The 20,542-nt window shown below is 39.5% G+C and overlaps 1 protein-coding gene across 2 annotated transcripts in view; it reads right to left on the reverse strand.

The window, feature by feature from the left end:
• Positions 1 to 20,542, reverse strand: part of LOC139757861 (RNA polymerase-associated protein RTF1 homolog) — a 325,058-nt gene that overhangs the window by 14,284 nt on the left and 290,232 nt on the right. For both annotated transcript variants that reach the window (XM_071678765.1, XM_071678766.1), the window contains 2 exons: positions 12,623 to 12,793; positions 8,203 to 8,335 (listed from right to left, as the gene is read on the reverse strand). In XM_071678765.1, coding sequence (XP_071534866.1) covers positions 8,203 to 8,335; positions 12,623 to 12,793 — 304 coding nt within the window. The remainder of the gene's footprint in view (positions 1 to 8,202; positions 8,336 to 12,622; positions 12,794 to 20,542) is intronic.

The raw sequence follows: 20,542 nt of genomic DNA on the forward strand, positions 1-20,542 counted from the left end.
AATGCAAATTCAAATTCTAGTGTCACCTGACTTCTTGCTTTCAATAACCCATTCAGTTGGTTCATCCACTTAGGGTATGACTTTCATTTCCTGTAACTCACACAGCTTATTATGAACTTATGTTTAATACTGATTAGCACACTACATGATGATAATACAACTGGATTAGTTGAAAAATCAATAGTTAGAATTAATAGTACCAGATAATTTCTCCCAAGCTCTTCTGAAATCACATCACTGTAATTTGAGAACACATGATGAACTGCACTAATATTCTCATAATTCACTGTTATCAGATTCATTATATGTTGTGATGCTGTTACCCAAAATTGGTACAAGATCCTGTTCTACAATAATAAACTCTACTGCAATCTCTTTTTAGTATCACATTTAACTAATTATTGTAAACCTTCTCAGTGGGCTTATCTTAGTAGAATTCCACATGTACAAAACTGTATCACAAGACTTTGCCTGTTTATCAGGCACCATATGTTGTGGAATAACATTCACGCTTGCACCAAAGTCATCCAGCTACCTCCATGGATGTCATGATGGCCATGTTGCTGAGCTGTGTTGAAATCTTCCTAACATATTGGACACTGGGGTTATCGTCTGCATCTGCATCCTTTACAATACCATTGACCATACTTCTCCAAGCATCCTCATCTGGTATTAATCTGCATTTACAGGTAAAGTGATTTTTCTTGCATTTGCTACAGGTCTTAACATATGCAGGGCATTCTCCTTTCTTCTACACATTTTCCTCATGGCTGTGAATCCAGGTGTGGTTTTCATGTTGGATGTCTTCATTTCATTTGTCTTCTTCATGGACTTCTTCAGAGTGATCTTGTTGACAGCTTCCAGTCCTTCACCAAGAAATACTGCCATGTGCTTCTTTGATGCTTAGTGTGTCACACAGACTTTATTAGCTGCATCAAAATTAAGGTAATCCTCTTTAAAGAGTTTCTCACAAAGAAAGTCATCTGACCATCCAAATATTTATTGATATCACATCTCATTTTCTTTCTGATCTCCATATTCACAATTCTTGCACAGAATCTTGAGACTGGTGAAGCATGAATTTAGAGATTCTCCTGTATGGCATACACAATTTTGAAATTTATCCCTGTCAGCCAGTACATTCTTCTTTGGGGTGGAACATCCATCAAATTTGGCAAGTGCATATTGTAGCACTTAAATTGGGTTATCCAGCCAAGATAAGGAGTCATGCAACTTTGTCCTCATCTGGTTTCTTCTTAAAACTAGCTACCGAAACATGGAGGTTATATATTGCTTAATGGTCATCCAAGCTTGTTCAATATCACCTGTGAAGCTGCCATTGCATTACACTGTTCTGGTGCCACTTGATTTCACCTTAGTCGCTGGTACAGGAGCTTGCCATGTCTTCCTTCGATCAATCTAGTCTGTGATGACTTATGATGTTTTCACAGCTGCCACAAATTTTTTCACTAATTTGTGCATCTTACAAAGGCTTAATATTCCAGAGAGAAACCAGTATCACCTTGCTTTGTATATTCTCGAAGAAAAGGTTGCTCGTGATCTTGTGGGTGTCAACAAAGGAGCTGCTTACTTATAGAAAACGTGCTATGGTAGACTGTAATAAACATGAATAGTGTTACACACACCCCTCTCTTACCATATCATCACATACTCAATCAACCATCTTTGCACCACATATGTCCTTAAACATTTCATTTCAAAATATATTCACCCTCTTCCATACATTCTCACTTAGTTTCCATACCCAACATCCACACAACAATGGTGGAACTACTATACCTTCAACCACACCTAATTTTGCCCTCCCAGATAGTAACCACCCTTTCCTTGCATTACTCAATGCTCCCAAAACTTTCTTCCTCTTACCCACCCTATGATTCACATCAGTTTCCATGGTTCCATTCACCGCTCTGTCCATTCCCAGGTATCTTAAATACTGCACTTCCTTCCAGTTTTCTCCATTCAAATTCACATCCCAACTGACATTGTCTCTCTGCATTGCTAAACCTAATAAACTTGCTTTTAGTCATAATTATTCTCAACTTTCTATTTTCACAGAAACTCAGACACTAACTTCTGAAACTGTATCAGACTGCATATCAGCCCCTTTCTCCAAAACCCATGCATTTAATACACTCACCACCGATCCATAGACAAATTAAATAACCACCCTGCCATCACACACCCCTGCCGCAGATCTACCCTCCTCTCTTATCTACTCTCTGGATAAAAACTCCTTACTGCTTCAAGGAACTTTCCTCCTACACCTTATATTTGTAACATCTTCAAAAAAATCTTCTCTATCAAGTCAATCATAAGTTTTCTTCAGATCCATAAATGCCACATACCATCCTGTTTCTCAGAGTATTTCTCACATAACTTCTTCAAAGAAAACACCTGAGCCAAACATCTTTTACCACTATTGAAACCAAACTATCCCTCCCTGGTCTGATGCTCTGAGCATCACTCTTCCATACAACTTACCATTATACACTCAATAAGCATATTCCTATCATTCAAACACTTATCGTTATCACAATTGCCTTTCTACATGCAATCCTCAGACACCTCACTATGATCCATACATAGACCAATCAATAATACAGTCACCTCCTTTCTTAAGAAATTCAACCGCAATACCATCCATTCTAGCCTCCTTAATGAATTTCACCTTTCCTGGCTTTCATCTTACAAGGTTTTGAACACCTCTCATTTCACCAAACCACATGTTATAACACTTTGCACACCTTTCCAACCTAAACACCGTACATCTGTCACCGTATCATCAAACATGGTCAACAATCCTTCACAGTACTAACTTCAACTCTTCACGTCATCACAGTACTAACTTCATCTCTTCACGTCATCACCACATGTCAACACTTCCATATTTGCCCCTTCAGTGATGTTCCTATTTGTTCTCTCATTTTTCTCACACAGGTAACCTTCCAAAACATCGTTTTCTCCCTGAAGTTAATTGATATTTTTTCTTAATATTGAAGGCTTCAGTCACAGACAAAAGTCACCACTAAGGCCAGGCCCCTTAATTGAAATATAAAGGGGATTATGAATGGGAAAAAGGTGAGACAAGAGGTGTTTACAAATTCTGAAGGAAGTGAGAAACCCCTCTCTTTACAATGTGCCAGGTCATAGTTACTGGGAAAGATATGTAAAGGTAGAGAGTTCCAAAGCTTTACAGTGAAGGGAAAGAAACAGTTATCAAAACAGCTCACCCCTGAGTTGCCAATGGTCACAGAGGAATAAGCTTGCCGAGTATTATGTGGTCTAGCTAGCGGTGGGGGCACACAAATACCCAGCCCTCAGTAGCAAAAACCAAAGTAATGCCTACAGAAGAGGGAAAGTGAACTAACATTGTGATATAGAGCAGGAGGGTCAAGTTTTGAAGTTAGCCTGGTTCAGTTTATATGTAGGACCACTTTCGACAACTCTGTCAAGTAAAGATGCAAAGCTAGAGCCACCGTAGATTTGACAGCAGTACTCCATAAAAGGGCGAATCAATCCATTGTATAAGCAGAGAGACTGTTCAGAAGAAAAGAAATTTTGACATCTAAACAGGCTTTTGACCCAACTGCATCAAGTAAAGATGCAAAGACAGAACCACCTTAGATTGTCTTCTTCATGGGCAAATCAATCCATTGTATAAGCAGAGAAAGTGTTCAGAAGAAAAGAAATCTTGACATTTACACAGGATTTTGACTCAACTCTGTCAAGTAAAGATGCAAAGCCAGAACTACCTTAGATGTGAGAGCAGTACTCCATAGAAGTTCATTTTCTGTAATGAGGAGTTTCCAAAAAAGCGTGGAGGTTACAGTACTAACAAGTATGTTCAGTTAGTCAAGAGGTGGAATTACAGAATTGTCAAAGAAAAGACAAGAGTTGAGAGGAGTTTTTGATAGAGATGGATAGAAACAAGGTCTTCGAGGCATTAATCTTAACTAGATTTTTCTATCCAACAGAGATAGCCTAAGTTTATTGAGGAAGCTGTCAAGATGAGATGCAGATCGAGTGAAAGAAGAAGGAGCACAATTGAAGGATGTGGATGAATGCAGTGTTAAGTCATCAACATATGAGTGCATTTGATTATTTGTGGAAGACAGGATATCGTTAATGAACATGAGAAAAAATGTAAGGGACAGGACAGAGCCTTAAGGGACACCATTATTTATGAAGAAAGGTGGGAAGGCTGATCAATCAACAACCACAAGGATAGATCGGATGGAGAGGAAGCTAAATACGAATAAGAGCAAAGTTATAGAGAAACCAAAGGAGGGGAGCTTAGAGATGAGACCCCTATGCCACACCCTGTCAAAAGCTTTGGATATGTCAAAGGCAAGTACATAAGACTCTCTAAAATCTCTCTTGGATGATGACCAGACATCAGTAAACAGCAAAGAATATCACAAGTGGATCTGGCCTTATGGAAGCCATGTTGGTGATCCGAGAGAAAGATGAGATTCATGGTGCCTAAGGATATGGAAGTTGAGGAGGGATTCAAAGACTTTGGAAATGGTAGATGTCAAAGCATTGAGACAACAGTTTGAGGGGTCAGAACAGTCATCTTTCTTAGGGATAGGATGTATCAACACATGCTTCGACTAAGGAAAAGCTTTGGTTTTAAAAAGAAACGGAATAGATGAGCAAGTAGAGATGCAAGTTCAGAGGCATACTCTCTCAGTACATGGGGATGGATGCCATCAGGACCAAAAGCAGTGATTGTGTCTAGAGAGAGAAGCACTTTTTGGACAGTCCAAAAAGAGATTACAGGGAGGGGCATAGGATTGGTAAGAGGAGCATCAGGAGGTGAAGAAATGTTTGAATCATCCTAAATAGAGTCAGAGGAAAAACAGGAACCAAAGTGAGTTGCTCTAGCTATGGGAGAAGCAGCTACAGTACCATCAGAAAGGAAAAGTGAAGGAAGTGTAAAGCAACAGAAGTTGTAAGAGATGTCCTTGGCTGAAGACAAAAAAGACCTCTTTTTCAACTCCTGCACCTTTCCCTTGACCTCCTGCCACTTTTCTCTCTTACATCTCAAAATCAGTCTCATTCCTTCCCTGTAAGTACTGCCCATACACCTCTCTTTTATCTTTCACGACTAACTTTGCTTCATCATTCCACCACTCCCTACCCTTTCTCATCTGATCATCTACTTTCCAAATGCTACACACTTCTCTCACATATGCCAGCACTGCTTCCCTAAGTACTTCCCATTCTACACACTCCTTTAGCTTCATTTATTCTCATCTTTTACCATTCTACAACTAATATCTCCAGGTATTCTTCACACAAGTTTCTTTTCCAAGCTCACTAACTTCCAAAAACATTTTGTCACCTATATCATTTCCCCTTTTCCGAAAAACTCAACAATTCACCAGGTAATGATCAGATATCCCAGCTGGTTCCCCTCTCAGCACATTCACATCCAACAGTCTCTCTTTTGCATGGCTAACAATTAGTATGTTATACAATAATGACTAATGACCATCTTTCCTACTCACCTTCACATACTTATATGTCCCATCTTTTTGAACCAGGTATTCCAAGGCAATAGTCCTTTTTCAGTACACAACTTCACAAGCTATTCATCATTTCACCCAACTGAATACCCAATGAGCCCCTCAACTGCCACATTACAAACTTTTGCGTTCAGAAAGTGATATCTGTGTTTGTTAATGTATCTGGCCATTACACAGCTCCTTTGAAGTTTTCAAGTTAGGTAGATCTCACTCTTATAGCACATTAAAAATGAAAACTTGGTGTTCCTTATGATGCAAAAGTCAGTTCAGGAATATGATAAAAATCTACTGTTTTTTGTTTTGATATAATTAAAAAATGCATCATACCTGAAAAACCTTACAATATACTTAAATCTCTCATTATCAATTTAAAAGAATATGAAGAAAAAGGAATTTTCTTGTCACTATTGAGAAAATTTTTTGTTCTATTAATTTCTACCCTAAATCTCAAACGTTGCTAAAACATTACTCTGTGAATCATCATTCAGGGGAGACCACCTGTAATAGTGGACCAAGGATCAGACAAAGAAATGGTGCATTCGCTCATATGCAATCTCTTGCTGCCTTGTGCAAAGTATCAAAACCACAGCCCCCATCCACAACCAAGCCCCACAAACCTTTCCATGCCTTATCCTAGCAACTTCACGCACCCTGATCCAGTCCACTGACAGCACGTCAACTCCTGTATGCCATATCATGGCAATTCACTCTATTCCAGGCATGCCTTTCACCCTCCTTCATGTTCAGGCCCCAATCATTCAAAATCTTTTTCTTCATCCTTCCATCACCAATTTGATCTTTCCCCTTCTCCTTGTTCCCTCCACTTCTGACACATATAACCTCTTTGTGTCAACCTCTCTTTACCCATTCTATCCATACATCCAAAACATTTCAGCAACAACAAAAACAACAACATTAATAATAATAATAAGCAAGCAGGAAGAGAGGAAAGTGATTGGTTCTCAGTGAATGTAGGTTTGCGGCAGGGGTGTGTGATGTCTCCATGGTTGTTTAATTTGTTTATGGATGGGGTTGTTAGGGAGGTAAATGCAAGAGTTTTGGAAAGAGGGGCAAGTATGAAGTCTGTTGGGGATGAGAGAGCTTGGGAAGTGAGTCAGTTGTTGTTCGCTGATGATACAGCGCTGGTGGCTGATTCATGTGAGAAACTGCAGAAGCTGGTGACTGAGTTTGGTAAAGTGTGTGGAAGAAGAAAGTTAAGAGTAAATGTGAATAAGAGCAAGGTTATTAGGTACAGTAGGGTTGAGGGTCAAGTCAATTGGGAGGTGAGTTTGAATGGAGAAAAACTGGAGGAAGTGAAGTGTTTTAGATATCTGGGAGTGGATCTGGCAGCGGATGGAACCATGGAAGCGGAAGTGGATCATAGGGTGGGGGAGGGGGCGAAAATTCTGGGGGCCTTGAAGAATGTGTGGAAGTTGAGAACATTATCTCGGAAAGCAAAAATGGGTATGTTTGAAGGAATAGTGGTTCCAACAATGTTGTATGGTTGCGAGGCGTGGGCTATGGATAGAGTTGTGCGCAGGAGGATGGATGTGCTGGAAATGAGATGTTTGAGGACAATGTGTGGTGTGAGGTGGTTTGATCGAGTGAGTAACGTAAGGGTAAGAGAGATGTGTGGAAATAAAAAGAGCGTGGTTGAGAGAGCAGAAGAGGGTGTTTTGAAGTGGTTTGGGCACATGGAGAGAATGAGTGAGGAAAGATTGACCAAGAGGATATATGTGTCGGTGGTGGAGGGAACGAGGAGAAGAGGGAGACCAAATTGGAGGTGGAAAGATGGAGTGAAAAAGATTTTGTGTGATCGGGGCCTGAACATGCAGGAGGGTGAAAGGAGGGCAAGGAATAGAGTGAATTGGAGCGATGTGGTATACCGGGGTTGACGTGCTGTCAGTGGATTGAATCAAGGCATGTGAAGCGTCTGGGGTAAACCATGGAAAGCTGTGTAGGTATGTATATTTGCGTGTGTGGACGTATGTATATACATGTGTATGGGGGGGGGGGGCCATTTCTTTCGTCTGTTTCCTTGCGCTACCTCGCAAACACGGGAGACAGCGACAAAGTATAATAAAAAATATAAAAAAATAAATAAGCAAGCACAAGGAGTCCAAGCACCATGGCATATGTAACATGTAAAGATGACAGCTGGAGGATTGAATGATAGTGCTAATGTGTTCACTACAGCTTAGCTTATCAAAAAGAATGACAATAAGCTGAGTGGACTGTGTATACACTATTAAGCATAAAAAGTACTATCATTTCTTTCTTGTTTATCTCAAATATAGTGCTGCAAAATAAGACTTTTCAGCACCATAAAAAATCCACCTGAAAAGGATAGTCCCATTCATAAATAAAAATACAGCACAAATGAAATGTTTCTACTAATCAATTCATCACAAACAATTGTTCATGAGCATCAGAACCAATCCTCTTGATCTGCATTAAGATCAGCCTCCTGAAAGTTTAACCTTATCATCATATTCTTGTTTACTGTATCTATTCTATGTGGTAAGCTTCCATTATAAACAAAAGTAACATCTGATCCTTTTCCCCCTTCAGCAGCTATTATTGCAAGTGTGACTAATTTCGTTCATTCTAAATGTGAGATAAAGGAATGATTTACACAAATGCTTACCAGGCATGGTGACATCTAGGTCAATCTTGACATCAAAATCATGAGCTGCAAACTGATCCTCAGCTTGTACTCTCTTACGTTCTTCATCTTTCTTTCTCTCATCATCCAGTTTCCTTTTCATAAACTCCTCTTCCTGCAACATCAATATCAAGGTAACCAGAATGTTAGACATGATCTTTTTCAAGAACAAAAATAAAGTACAGTCTGCAGTGTGTTTGTGGGACTAAAAGCCTGATAGCTAATGAGTAAACAGTCTGTGTAAACTGTTTTCAAAACACTAAATAACTATTGTATCAGTCTCCTACAACATATGATACTACAACTCTCACTTCAATCTCTCACAGCATATGACACTATGCCTATCACTCACTCTCTCACAGCATATCTATCACTTCAATCACTTCTTACCTATCACTTCAATCTCTCACAGCATATGACACAACACCTATCACTTCACTCTCTCATAGCATACGACACACCTATCACTTCACTCTCTCACAGCATATGACAAAACACCTATCACTTCATTCTCTCGCAACATATGACACTACACCTATCACTTCATTCTCTCGCAGTATATGACACTACACCTATCACTTCACTTTCTCACAGAATACGACACAGCACCTATCATTTCACTTTCTCACAGAATATGACACTGCACCCTATCACTTCACTCTTTCACAGCATATGACACTACTATCACTTCACTCTCTCACAGTACATGACACTGCACCTATCACTTCACTCTCTTACAGTATATGACACTACACCTATCAATTCACTCTCTCACAGCATATGACACTACACCTATCACTTCACTCTCTACAGCATATGACACTATGCCTATCACTTCACCATTCTCACAGCATATGACACTACACCTCACTTCCTCTCACAGCATATAACACTACACCTAGCACTTCACTCTCTACAGCATATGACACTATGCCTATCACTTCACCATTCTCACAGCATATGACACTACACCTCACTTCCTCTCATAGCATATAACACTACACCTATCACTTTACTCTCTAATAGCACATGACACAACACCTATCACTTCACTCTCTTATAGCATAAAACATTACACCTATCACTTCACTCTCTCATAGCATATGACACTACACCTATCACTTCACTCTCTTACAGCATAAAACATTACACCTATCACTTCACTCTCTCACAGCATATAGTGACCACAGTGATGATTCCCCATTCATTACAACTCTCTGCCTCCTACCATGCAACCAGGATTCTATCCAATTTCCTATGCAACCAGTAATCTCCAAGGTTTGGACTTTGTGCATTAATTAAACTTGGGGGACTTTGTTGAATCCTTTCTGGAAGTCCAGAAACATCATATCTATTGCTTTTGTTTTGTCATGGGTAGTGAATAATTTATGATAAAATTCATGGAGGTTTGTAAGGCATAATTTGCATCTTCTTACACCATTCTGTGTACTATTGGTCAAGCTGTGTTGTTCCAGATAGGCTATGATTTTATCTCTAATAATCAACTTCAGAAGTTTACTCATAATTGATGTGAGGCTAATAGGATGGTAATTACCAGGCAATTTGTGGCTTCCCTTTTTGTATATAAATGTGACATCTGCCAGTCTCCAGTCCAGTGGGACTATTCCATCCTGTAGAGATTTACTGAGAATATGAATTAATGGTCTGGCAATTTCATGTTTGACATTTTCAATTACACATGGAAAGAAATTATCAGAACCTGAGTTTTTATTAGTCTTCACCTTATCTATCTGTGTTTGTACTTCTCTAACTGTGACGGTAAATTCTTGTATCATGTGAGTATTCATCAGTCTCAAAATTCTGAAAAACTTGTTCTGAGTTCCCCATTCTTGTTTACTAATGATTCTATTCTACTCCTTACATGTTTCTTATTCCTGATATATGTTTAAAATCTGTTAAGATCTCTATTACTATCTCTAGCTATACTCACTTCACGTTCTCTCTTGGCATTTTTTGACAAGGACTCTCACTTGTCTTCTGATTGTGTAATACTGCATTGCAATATTACACATTGTCTCATTTCTTAAGCTTATAGAGTTTCTTTCAGTGCCATATAGCTCTTGCAATATCTTAAGAGTACCAATCAGGCTTGTTGTTGGTTTTATTGTTTCTATCACATATGGGAATGAATTTGACTTGATGGTGCAAAAACTAATGCCTAAAGCTGGCCCATAATTCCTCTGATCATGAACCAACAATGGTGAGACTTTGTAATGCAATACACTGCCCATTAAAGTCCACCCTTTTATTTTATAGTTAGGGGGTAATAGTGCTGGTTTTGGGGAACTTAATTTTGATATTTACATCAAACCTAACCATGTTATGGTCACAAATGCTTACATGTTCTCTGAAACAGGTATTAGGTACTCAGAATTCCTGGTATGCAAGAATTAAATCCCCTCATCAGCTCAGTGACAGTTTGGTAGAGAAAACTGTCTTTGACAAAGATAAGTCTAGAAGATTCACCCTCTACACCTGATTGCCAGTTAATTTCTGGAAGATTAAAATCCCCAAGAATTATCAAGTCTTCGCCTCGTAGTAAACTTTCATACCTAACAGTGTCAACATCTGCTGGCTGACTAGGACATCTATAAATGATGTTTATGTAAAGTTCAGAAGATTCTGTGCTTATCTAAACACACAAGTTTTCAATAACAGTAGATGTTGATGTCTAAAGTTTGATGGAGTTTGGGTAAGATTTCTTATACAGTGCAGTGCCTCCTCCTCCTCAAGTGTATCAGTCCCTCAGAAATAATTTGTAGTCTGGTAGATTGTAATCACTAATCAGATGGTTGTTTTTGGTGTTCAGAAATGTTTCTTTTAAACCAGTGATATCAACATGTTCAGTGTTTACCAAACAATGCTATTCAGCTATTTTGTTTCTGATGGATCTTCCAGTCATGTAAAGTCCATTTGATTTCTTTGAATGATTTCTGTAGGAGACTGGTGGTATAATTTGGTAACCTGCTATTTTTAGACCTACGTGAGAAGAGCCCCCAATGACCTGCAACCCTGACATCACTGTCTGGTGGGTTGGGGAGGGGATTCAATCTGACCTCCTTTGTGTGACATGTAATATGACCCAACCTAACCTTAACCGCCTGTTTGATGTGGTCAACCCACCGACCTCCAAATGATCTCAACAAAAATATTTTCCCTGTAGCTGTAAAGCAATTTGATCTTTAATTCACAATGCGAAAAGTTCTACGCCTTTATTGCTGAGAGATACATAGATACACAGACCATACAGACCTAAGGTCCAAGCAAGGTGGTCTGGCCTTAAAAAAAAAAAAAGGAGTGCCTCCTTGTAAGCAGTAGACAAAAATGGAAAGCAAAGGAAAGGTCTCTCCCCACCCTCCACTCCCTCTGGCACATACTGGCAGGAAAACAAGAAGAAAAAAATACCTTGCAGGATTAATAAGCCTAAAGGAAATCTTTATGGGAAACTCATAAAGTAGAAGGAACATGAATGTCATGCATCCCATCACCAATGACACGCATCCCTTTACTTTCTGTTATGAAGACAATTCTAAGGATAAACTTGAGCTCCAGTCTCTCGACTTAACATGCCTATATTAATCCTGATGTCAAAGAATGATACAGTAATTCTTAATTACTCTCTCAAAGCAGGTGACATGGGTTAATCAATGTTAGTAGTATAGAGCAACATTGCCAGGGTTGAGAAGCTAGCATGATATACCACTGCACTGTGATGACTGATTAAATGAATTATTCAACACTGGAAAGTGACAAATGATGATCAAGCCTAATTTTGAAGATGTTAAGGTTGTTGCTCTGAACAATATTTTCTAGAAGCTTATTCCATGTTATTGGTACAAAAATATTTGTACAGTCCAGATTAACTGAGAGAGAATGCTACATATTCCTGCCAACCTCATAATATAAAAGTAAAACATGGGTATAAAACACAACAGAAAGTTCTAGGATTCATACTGCTGAAATGAGTCACTTGGAAGAGTGCCTGTAGTGTTACCAGATGGAACTGAATAACTTATGAAGTGTTAAGATGTATGATTTCAGGGAGAGGGAAATACATGGGGTAAACTGTCATAGAGCTTGTTTTAGTGAAATACAGGTTGGTCATATGGAGATGATGCATGATGATAAGTTTAAAAGAAAGTATACAGGAGCAAGGTAAAAGGAAACAGAGTGAGCAGCAGACAGCTCGCAGCATCCTGAGGGAGATGGATCATGCTAGGGAAGTGTGTCTGGATACAGTAACCTGGAGACTTTTCTGCCATGGCTACCCAACATGGGAACTTACCCTTGGGGAACAAAGCATCAGAGAGATGGACAGATAAATAAATATACATATTTTTGGCCAACACAGTGTATGGGATATCAACTTATCTCTAATCACCTTTTTCTTCTTTTCTTCTTCAATCCTCTTTTTTCGTTCCTTCTCCAATTTAATCAACATTTCTGAAGAATGAATTTCTGGTTCTTTCGTCTTTGTAACCATTGTTGGTCGAGTAGAACGTCTTGTAAAGGGGTCATCCGCTTTTAGCCCTTTCTTGGCTTCAAGTTCTGCCTGAAAATATGTAAAACAAAAAATACTGTGATAATTCATTATCATCACAGACAGAATTATACATAAGATGAGTGATGATAAACAATAAGAGAGATGACTAATTCATAATAATAATAATAATAATAATAATAATAATAATAATAATAACAATAATAATAATCTCAAAATCAGGATAGGAGACAGAAATGAGGTGACTCCCAAACTAATAATGTGAGAAACTCTTTACTTTAGAAGTGGGCAGATCTGTGACAGTGGAAGCAGCTCAGATGAACTGCTGCAAAAAAGGGAGTTATTCAGACTATACAAAAAGGTCTCCCTCAGCCAACAAATAACATAATCACATGGTCACCTTTGGCTAAATCTTTACAAATAACATGGACCTCATACGTGATATTACCATCTTAAATACCTTTTACTCTGATCACAGCCTGATCAAATTAAAACCAAGTTTGGAGGCTAAACCACCTAGGAAGAACACATGTAACAGTGGAGATGTCTTCAGTAATTTAGTGGGAGATGTGATCAATGAGATGTCTGTAATACATGAGGAAACTTGCTATGTATCAAAACAGATGAGGAATGTGTAAATGACATGACCACTTTGGTACTTCAAACATGCAACAGACATATACCATTAAGAAGAGAGCACAAAAGATCTAGGCTAGAAGAAGAAAGAAGAGCATGTTAAAGGAAGCAAGAATGGCAGGCCTACCAAAGAAGCTACAGCTAAACCAAAAAAGGAAGGAAAACCTATCAAGTGAATTATTGGAGATGCACCATAAACTAAAAATGCCATATGAAACACAGGAAAAAGAGGAAAAACATGAAAGAAATATGAAGTAACCAAACACTTTTCTCATACCAAACACAAATCTGGGACCACAAATTTAATTGGCCCACTTAAAACAGATGTGTTTTATAGATAACTAAAAGAAGAGTAAGATTCTAGAAAGGCAATATAACTGGTATTCAGTAAACCAAAAAACACATTAAGTGACCCAACAGACTTATTCCTAAACCGTAATCCCCAAGTGTATGCACAGCAGATATTGCCACCTCGACATACGATTTTGACAGGGTCAGTGAGAGTATGTCCATATACTGAACTCCAGCCCCAAACTCTTGGAACTCAGTCTCCATAAAGAAATGAAAGACACTTTTAGCATGTGCACTAAATATCCTCAGGAGAAAAAAGTTTACATTCTGGCATCATTCCCAAGAGTCAAGGACTAATCTACACTATTTTTTCACAAAAGTGGAAGCAATCTAGTCCACTTCACTAAAATCTACAAAAGAGACCAAAGAGAAAAGATGACATGATTTGTGGAAGAGAAAAATCTACATAACTCAATGCAGCATGGTGTCAGCATGAAGATCTTGCCTCTCTAAGTTGACTGACCGCCAAGATAGGACTGTTGAAGCTTTGGAAAACAAAGAAAATGCTGACATGATTTCCAGACTTTGTAAATGCACTTGATAAATGAGACCATGGTCCCATAGCACATAAAATGCAAAAGATGGGAAAACCAGAAAAATTGGGAGAGATACACAGCTTTTTAACTACCAAGGGACAACACATATTTGTAATCTAGGCCATCTCCAAAGCCTCAACGATAAAAGGCTCAGTCCCCCAACGAACCATACTTGTAACCCTCCTGTTCCTCATTCTTATATATGACATTGAAATTAACAGGAGCTACAGTTTCATATCATCCTTTGCAAGTGATACAAGAATAAGTATGAAAATCGCGTAATTAGAAGATGCGGAAAGGCTTAAAAGAGACTTAAACGAAGTTTTTAACCAGGTAACCATGAATAACATGCTTTTCAATGAAGATAAGGTCCAACTCCTCTTGTGTGGGAAAACGGAGATTTTAAAAACAACACAGAGTATTGGACAAACACAGGCACTATTATAAACCATTTGAATAATGTGAAAGATCTCAGAGTAATAATATCTAATGACTTAACCATCAGTAAACACAAAATAATAGTTGCCTCATGCAAAATTATGGAATTAAAACAAGTTCTGATATCTTTCACAGTCCATATTAATGTAGCAAAGAACCTAAATTACTTGAAACGGCTGAAATCTCTGAAGCTATGCTCCCTTGAGTGCAGACAGGAGAGGTATACCATAATTTTTTTTGTTCATACTTGATCGCTGTTTCCCATGTCAGTGAAACAGGAAACAGACAAAGAAAGACACATACAATTACATGCAAATATATCCCTAGGGATAGGGGAGAAAGAATACTTCCCACGCATTCCTCACATGTCATAGAAGGCAACTGAAGGGGATCGGAGCAAGGGGCTAGAGACCCTCCCCTCCTTGAATTTTAACTTTCTAAATAGGGAAACATAAGAAGGAGTCACACGGGGAGTGCTCATCCTCCTCGAAGGCTCAGATTGGGGTGTCTAAATGTGTGTAGATGTAACCAAGATGATAAAAAAAGGAGAGACAGGTAGTATGTTTGATAAAAGGAACCTGGATGTTTTGGCTCTGAGTGAAACGAAGCTCAAGGGTAAAGGGGAAGAGTGGTTTGGGAATGTCTTGGGAGTAAAGTCAGGGGTTAGTGAGAGGACAAGAACAAGGGAAGGAGTACCACTACTCCTGAAACAGGAGAGGTGGAAGTATGTGATATAGTGTAAGAAAGTAAACTCTAGATTGATATGGGTAAAACTGAAAGTGGATGGAGAGAGATGGGTGATTATAGGTGCATATGCACCTGGGCATGAGAAGAAAGATCATGAGAGGCAAGTGTTTTGGGAGCAGCTGAGTGAGTGTGTTAGTAGTTTTAATGCACGAGACCAGGTCACAGTGATGGGTGATTTGAATGCAAAGGTGAGTAATGTGGCAGTTGAGGGAATAATTGGTGTACATGGGGTGTTCAGTGTTGTAAATGGAAATGGTGAAGACCTTGTAGATTTATGTGTTGAAAAAGGACTGGCAATTGGGAATACCTGGTTTAAAAAGAGAGATATACATAAGTATACATATGTAAGTAGGAGAGATGGCGAGAGAGCGTTATTGGATTACGTGTTAATTGATAGGCACTCAAAAGAGAGACTTTTGGATGTTCATGTCCTGAGAGGTGCAACAGGAGGGATATCTGATCATTATCTTCTAGAGGAGAAAGTGAAGATTTGTAGAGGTTTTCAGAAAAGAAGAGAGAATGTTGGGGTGATGAGAGTGGTGAGAGTAAGTGAGCTTGGGAAGGAGACTTGTGTGAGGAAGTACCAGGAGAGACTGAGTACAGAAAGGAAAAAGGTGAGAACAAAGGACATAAGGGGAGAGGGGAGGAATGGGATGTACTTAGGGAAGCAGTGATGGCTTGTGCAAAAGATGCTTGTGGCATGAGAAGCATGGGAGGTGGGCAGATTAGAAAGGGTAGTGAGTGGTGGGATGAAGAAGTAAGATTATTACTGAAAGAGAAGAGATGCATTTGGATGATTTTTGCAGGGAAAAAATGCAAATGACTGGGAAATGTATAAAAGAAAGAGGCAGGAGGTCAAGAGAAAGGTTCAAGAGGCAAAAAAGAGGGCAAATGAGAGTTGGGGTGAGAGTATCGTTAAATTTTAGGGAAAATAAAAAGATGTTTTGGAAGGAGGTAAACAAAGTGCGTAAGACAAGGGAACAAATGGGAACATCAGTGAAGGGAGCTAATGGGGAGGTGATAACAAGTAGTGGTGATGTGAGAAGGAGGTGGAGTGAGTACTTTGAAGGTTTGTTGAATGTGTTTGATGATAGACTGGCACATATAGGGTGTTTTGGTCGAGGTGGTGTGCAAAGTGAGAGGGTTAGGGAGAATGATTTGGTAAACAGAGAAGAGGTAGTAAAAGCTTTGCGGAAGATGAAAGCCAGCAAGGCAGCAGGTTTGGATGGTATTGCAATGTAATTTATTAAAAAAGGGGGTGACTGTACTGTTGACTGGTTGGTAAGGTTGTTTAATGTATGTATGACTCACGGTGAGGTGCCTGAGGATTAGCGGGATGCTCGCATAGTGCCATTGTAGAAAGGCAAAGGGGATAAAAGTGAGTGCTAAAATTTCAAAGGTTTGTTAAATATTCCTGGGAAATTATATGGGAGGGTATTGATTGAGAGGGTGAAGGCATGTACAGAGCATCAGATTGGGGAAGAGCAGTGTGGTTTCAGAAGTGGTAGAGGATGTGTGGATCAGGTGTTTGCTTTGAAAAGTGTGTGTGAGAAATACTTAGAAAAGCAAATGGATTTCTATGTAGCATTTATGGATCTGGAGAAGGCACATGATAGAGTTGATAGAGATGCTCTGTGGAAGTTATTAAGAGTATATGGTGTGGGAGGTAAGTTGTTAGAAGCAGTGAAAAGTTTTTATCAAGGATGTAACGCATGTGTACGTATAAGAAGAGAGGAAAGTGATTGGTTCTCAGTGAATGTAGGTTTGCGGCAGGGGTGCGTGATGCTTCCATGGTTGTTGAATTTGTTCATGGATGGGGTTGTTAGGGAGGTGAATGCAAGAATCTTGGAAAGAGGGGCAAGTATGAAGTCTGTTGTGGATGAGAGAGCTTGGGAAGTGAGTCAGTTGTTGTTCGATGATGATACAGCGCTGGTGGCTGATTCATGTGAGAAACTGCAGAAGCTGGTGACTGAGTTCGGTAAAAAGTGTGAAAGAAGAAAGCTGAGAGTAAATGTGAATAAGAGCAAGGTTAATTATTAGGTACAGTAGGGTTGAGGGACAAATCAATTAGGAGGAAAATTTGAATGGAGAAAAACTGGAAGAAGTGAAGTATTTTAGATATCTGAGGGTGGATTTGGCAGTGGATGGAAGCAGAAGTGAATCATAAGGTGGGGGAGGGGACGAAAGCTCTGGGAGTATTGAAAATTGTGTGGAAGTTAAGAACGTTATCTTGAAAAGCAAAAATGGGTATGTTTGAAGGAATAGTGGTTCCAACAATGTTATATGGTTGCGAGGTGTGGACTCCACCTCTGACACATATATCCTCTTGGTCAATCTTCCCTCACTCATTCTCTCCATGTGACCAAACCATTTCAAAATACCCTCTTCTGCTCTCTCAACCACACTCTTTTTATTACCACACATCTCTCTTTCCCTTTCATTACTTACTCGATCAAACCACCTCACACCACATATTGTCCTCAAACATCTCATTTCCAGCACATCCACCCTCCTCCACACAACTCTATCCATAGCTCACGCCTCGCAACCATATAAAATTGTTAGAACCACTATTAATGTTCTCGACTTCCACACATTTTTCAATGCTCTCAGAACTTTCGCCCCCTCCGCCATCCTGTGATTGATTTCCGCTTCCATTGTTACATCTGCTGCCAGATCCACTCCCAGATATCTAAAACACTTCACTTCCTCTAGCTTTTCTCCATTCAAACTTACCTCCCAAATGACTTGTCCCTCATCCCTACTGTACCTAATAACCTTGCTCTTACTCACATTTCCTCTCAACTTTCCTCTTTCACATACTCTACCAAACTCAGTCGCCAGCGTCTGTAGTTTCTCACCCGAATCAGCCACCAGCGCTGTATCATCAGCGAACAACAACTGACTCACTTCCCAAGCTCTCTCATCCACAACAGACTGCATACTTGCCCCTCTTTCCAAAACACTTGCATTCACCTCCCTAACAACCCCATCCATAAACAAATCAAACAACCATGGAGACATCACACACCCCTGCCACAAACCAACATTCACAGAGAACCAATCACTTTCCTCTCTTCCTACACGTACACATGCCTTACATCCTCAATAAAAACTTTTCACTGCTAACAACTTGCCTCCCACACCATGTATTCTTAATACCTTCCACAGAGCATCTCTATCAACTCTATTATATGCCTTCTCCAGATCCATAAATGCTATATACAAATCCATTTGCTTTTCTAAGTATTTCTCACATACATTTTTCAAAGCAAACACCTGATCCACACATCCTCTACCACTTCTGAAACCACACTGCTCTTCCCCAATCTGATCCTCTGTACATGTCTTCACCCGCTTAATCAATACCCTCCCATATAATTTCACAGGAATATTCAACAAACATATACCTATGAAATTTGAGCACTCACTTTTATCCCCCTTGCCTCTGTACAATGGCACTATGCAAGCATTACGCCAATCCTCAGGCACCTCACTGTGAGTCATACATACATTAAACAACCTTACCAACCAGTCAACAATACAGTCACCCCCTTTTTAATAAATTCCATTGCAATACCATCCAAACCTGCTGCCTTGCCGGCTTTCATCTTCCGCAAAGCTTTTACTACCTCTTCTCTGTTTACCAAATCATTCTCCCTAACCCTCTAACCCTCTAACTTTGCACACAACCTCGACCAAAACACCCTATATCTGCCACTCTATCATCAAACACATTCAACAAACCTTCAAAATACTCACTCCATCTCCTTCTCACATCACCACTACTTGTTATCACCTAACCATTAGCCCCCTTCACTGATGTTCCCATTTGTTCCCTTGTGTTATGCACTTTATTTACCTCCTTCCAAAACATCTTTTTATTCTCCCTAAAATCTAATGATACTCTCTCACACAAACTCTCATTTGCCCTCTTTTTCACCTCTAGCACCTTTCTCTTGACCTCCTGCCTCTTTCTTTGATACATCTCTCAGTCATTTGCATTATTTCCCTGCAAAAATCATCCAAATAACTCTCTTCTCTTTCACCAATAATTTTACTTCTTCATCCCACCACTTACTACCCATTCTAATCTGTCCTCCATACACATGCATATACATAGACATCCATACAAGCACATATACATACCTATACATACTCTGCACAACTCCATCTACAGCCCACACCTCGCAACCATATAACACCGTTGGAACTACTATTCCTTCAAACATACCCATTTTTGCTTTCCGAGATAATGTTCTCAACTTCCACACATTTTTCAACGCTCCCAGAACTTTAGACCCCTCCCCCACCCTGTGACTCACTTCCGCTTCCATGGTTCCATCCGCTGCCAAATCCACTCCCAGATATCCAAAACACTTCACTCCCTCCAGCTTTTCTCCATTCAAACTTACCTCCCAATTGACCTATCCCTTAACCCTACTGTACCTAATAACCTTGCTCTTATTCACATTTACTCTCAGCTTTCTTCTTTCACACACTTTACCAAAATCAGTCACCAGCTTCTGCAGTTTCTCACACGAATCAGCCACCAGTGCTGTATCATCAGTGAACAACAAATGACTCACTTCCCAAGCCCTCTCATCCACAACAGATTGCATGTTTGCCCCTCTCTCCAAAACTCTTCCATTCACCTCCCTAACAACCCCATTCATAAATAAATTAAACAACCATGGAGACATCATGCACCCCAGCCACAAACCAACATTCACTGAGAACCAATCACTTTCCTCTCTTCTTACTCGTACACATGCCTTACATCCTTGATAAAAACTTTTCACTGCTTCTAACAACTTGCCTCCCACACCATATATTCTTAATACCTTCCACAGAGCATCTCTATCAACTCTATCATATGCATTCTCCAGATCCATAAATGCTACATACAAATCCATTTGCTTTTCTAACTATTTCTCACATACATTCTTCAAAGCAAACACCTGATCCACACATCCTTTACCACTTCTGAAGCCACACTGCTCTTCCCCAATGCTCTGTACATGCCTTTACCCTCTCAATCAATACCCTCCCATATAATTTCCCAGGAATACTCAACAAACTTATACCTCTG

The sequence above is a fragment of the Panulirus ornatus genome, chromosome 28, assembly GCF_036320965.1.
Source record: "Panulirus ornatus isolate Po-2019 chromosome 28, ASM3632096v1, whole genome shotgun sequence".
NCBI lineage: Eukaryota > Metazoa > Arthropoda > Malacostraca > Decapoda > Palinuridae > Panulirus > Panulirus ornatus.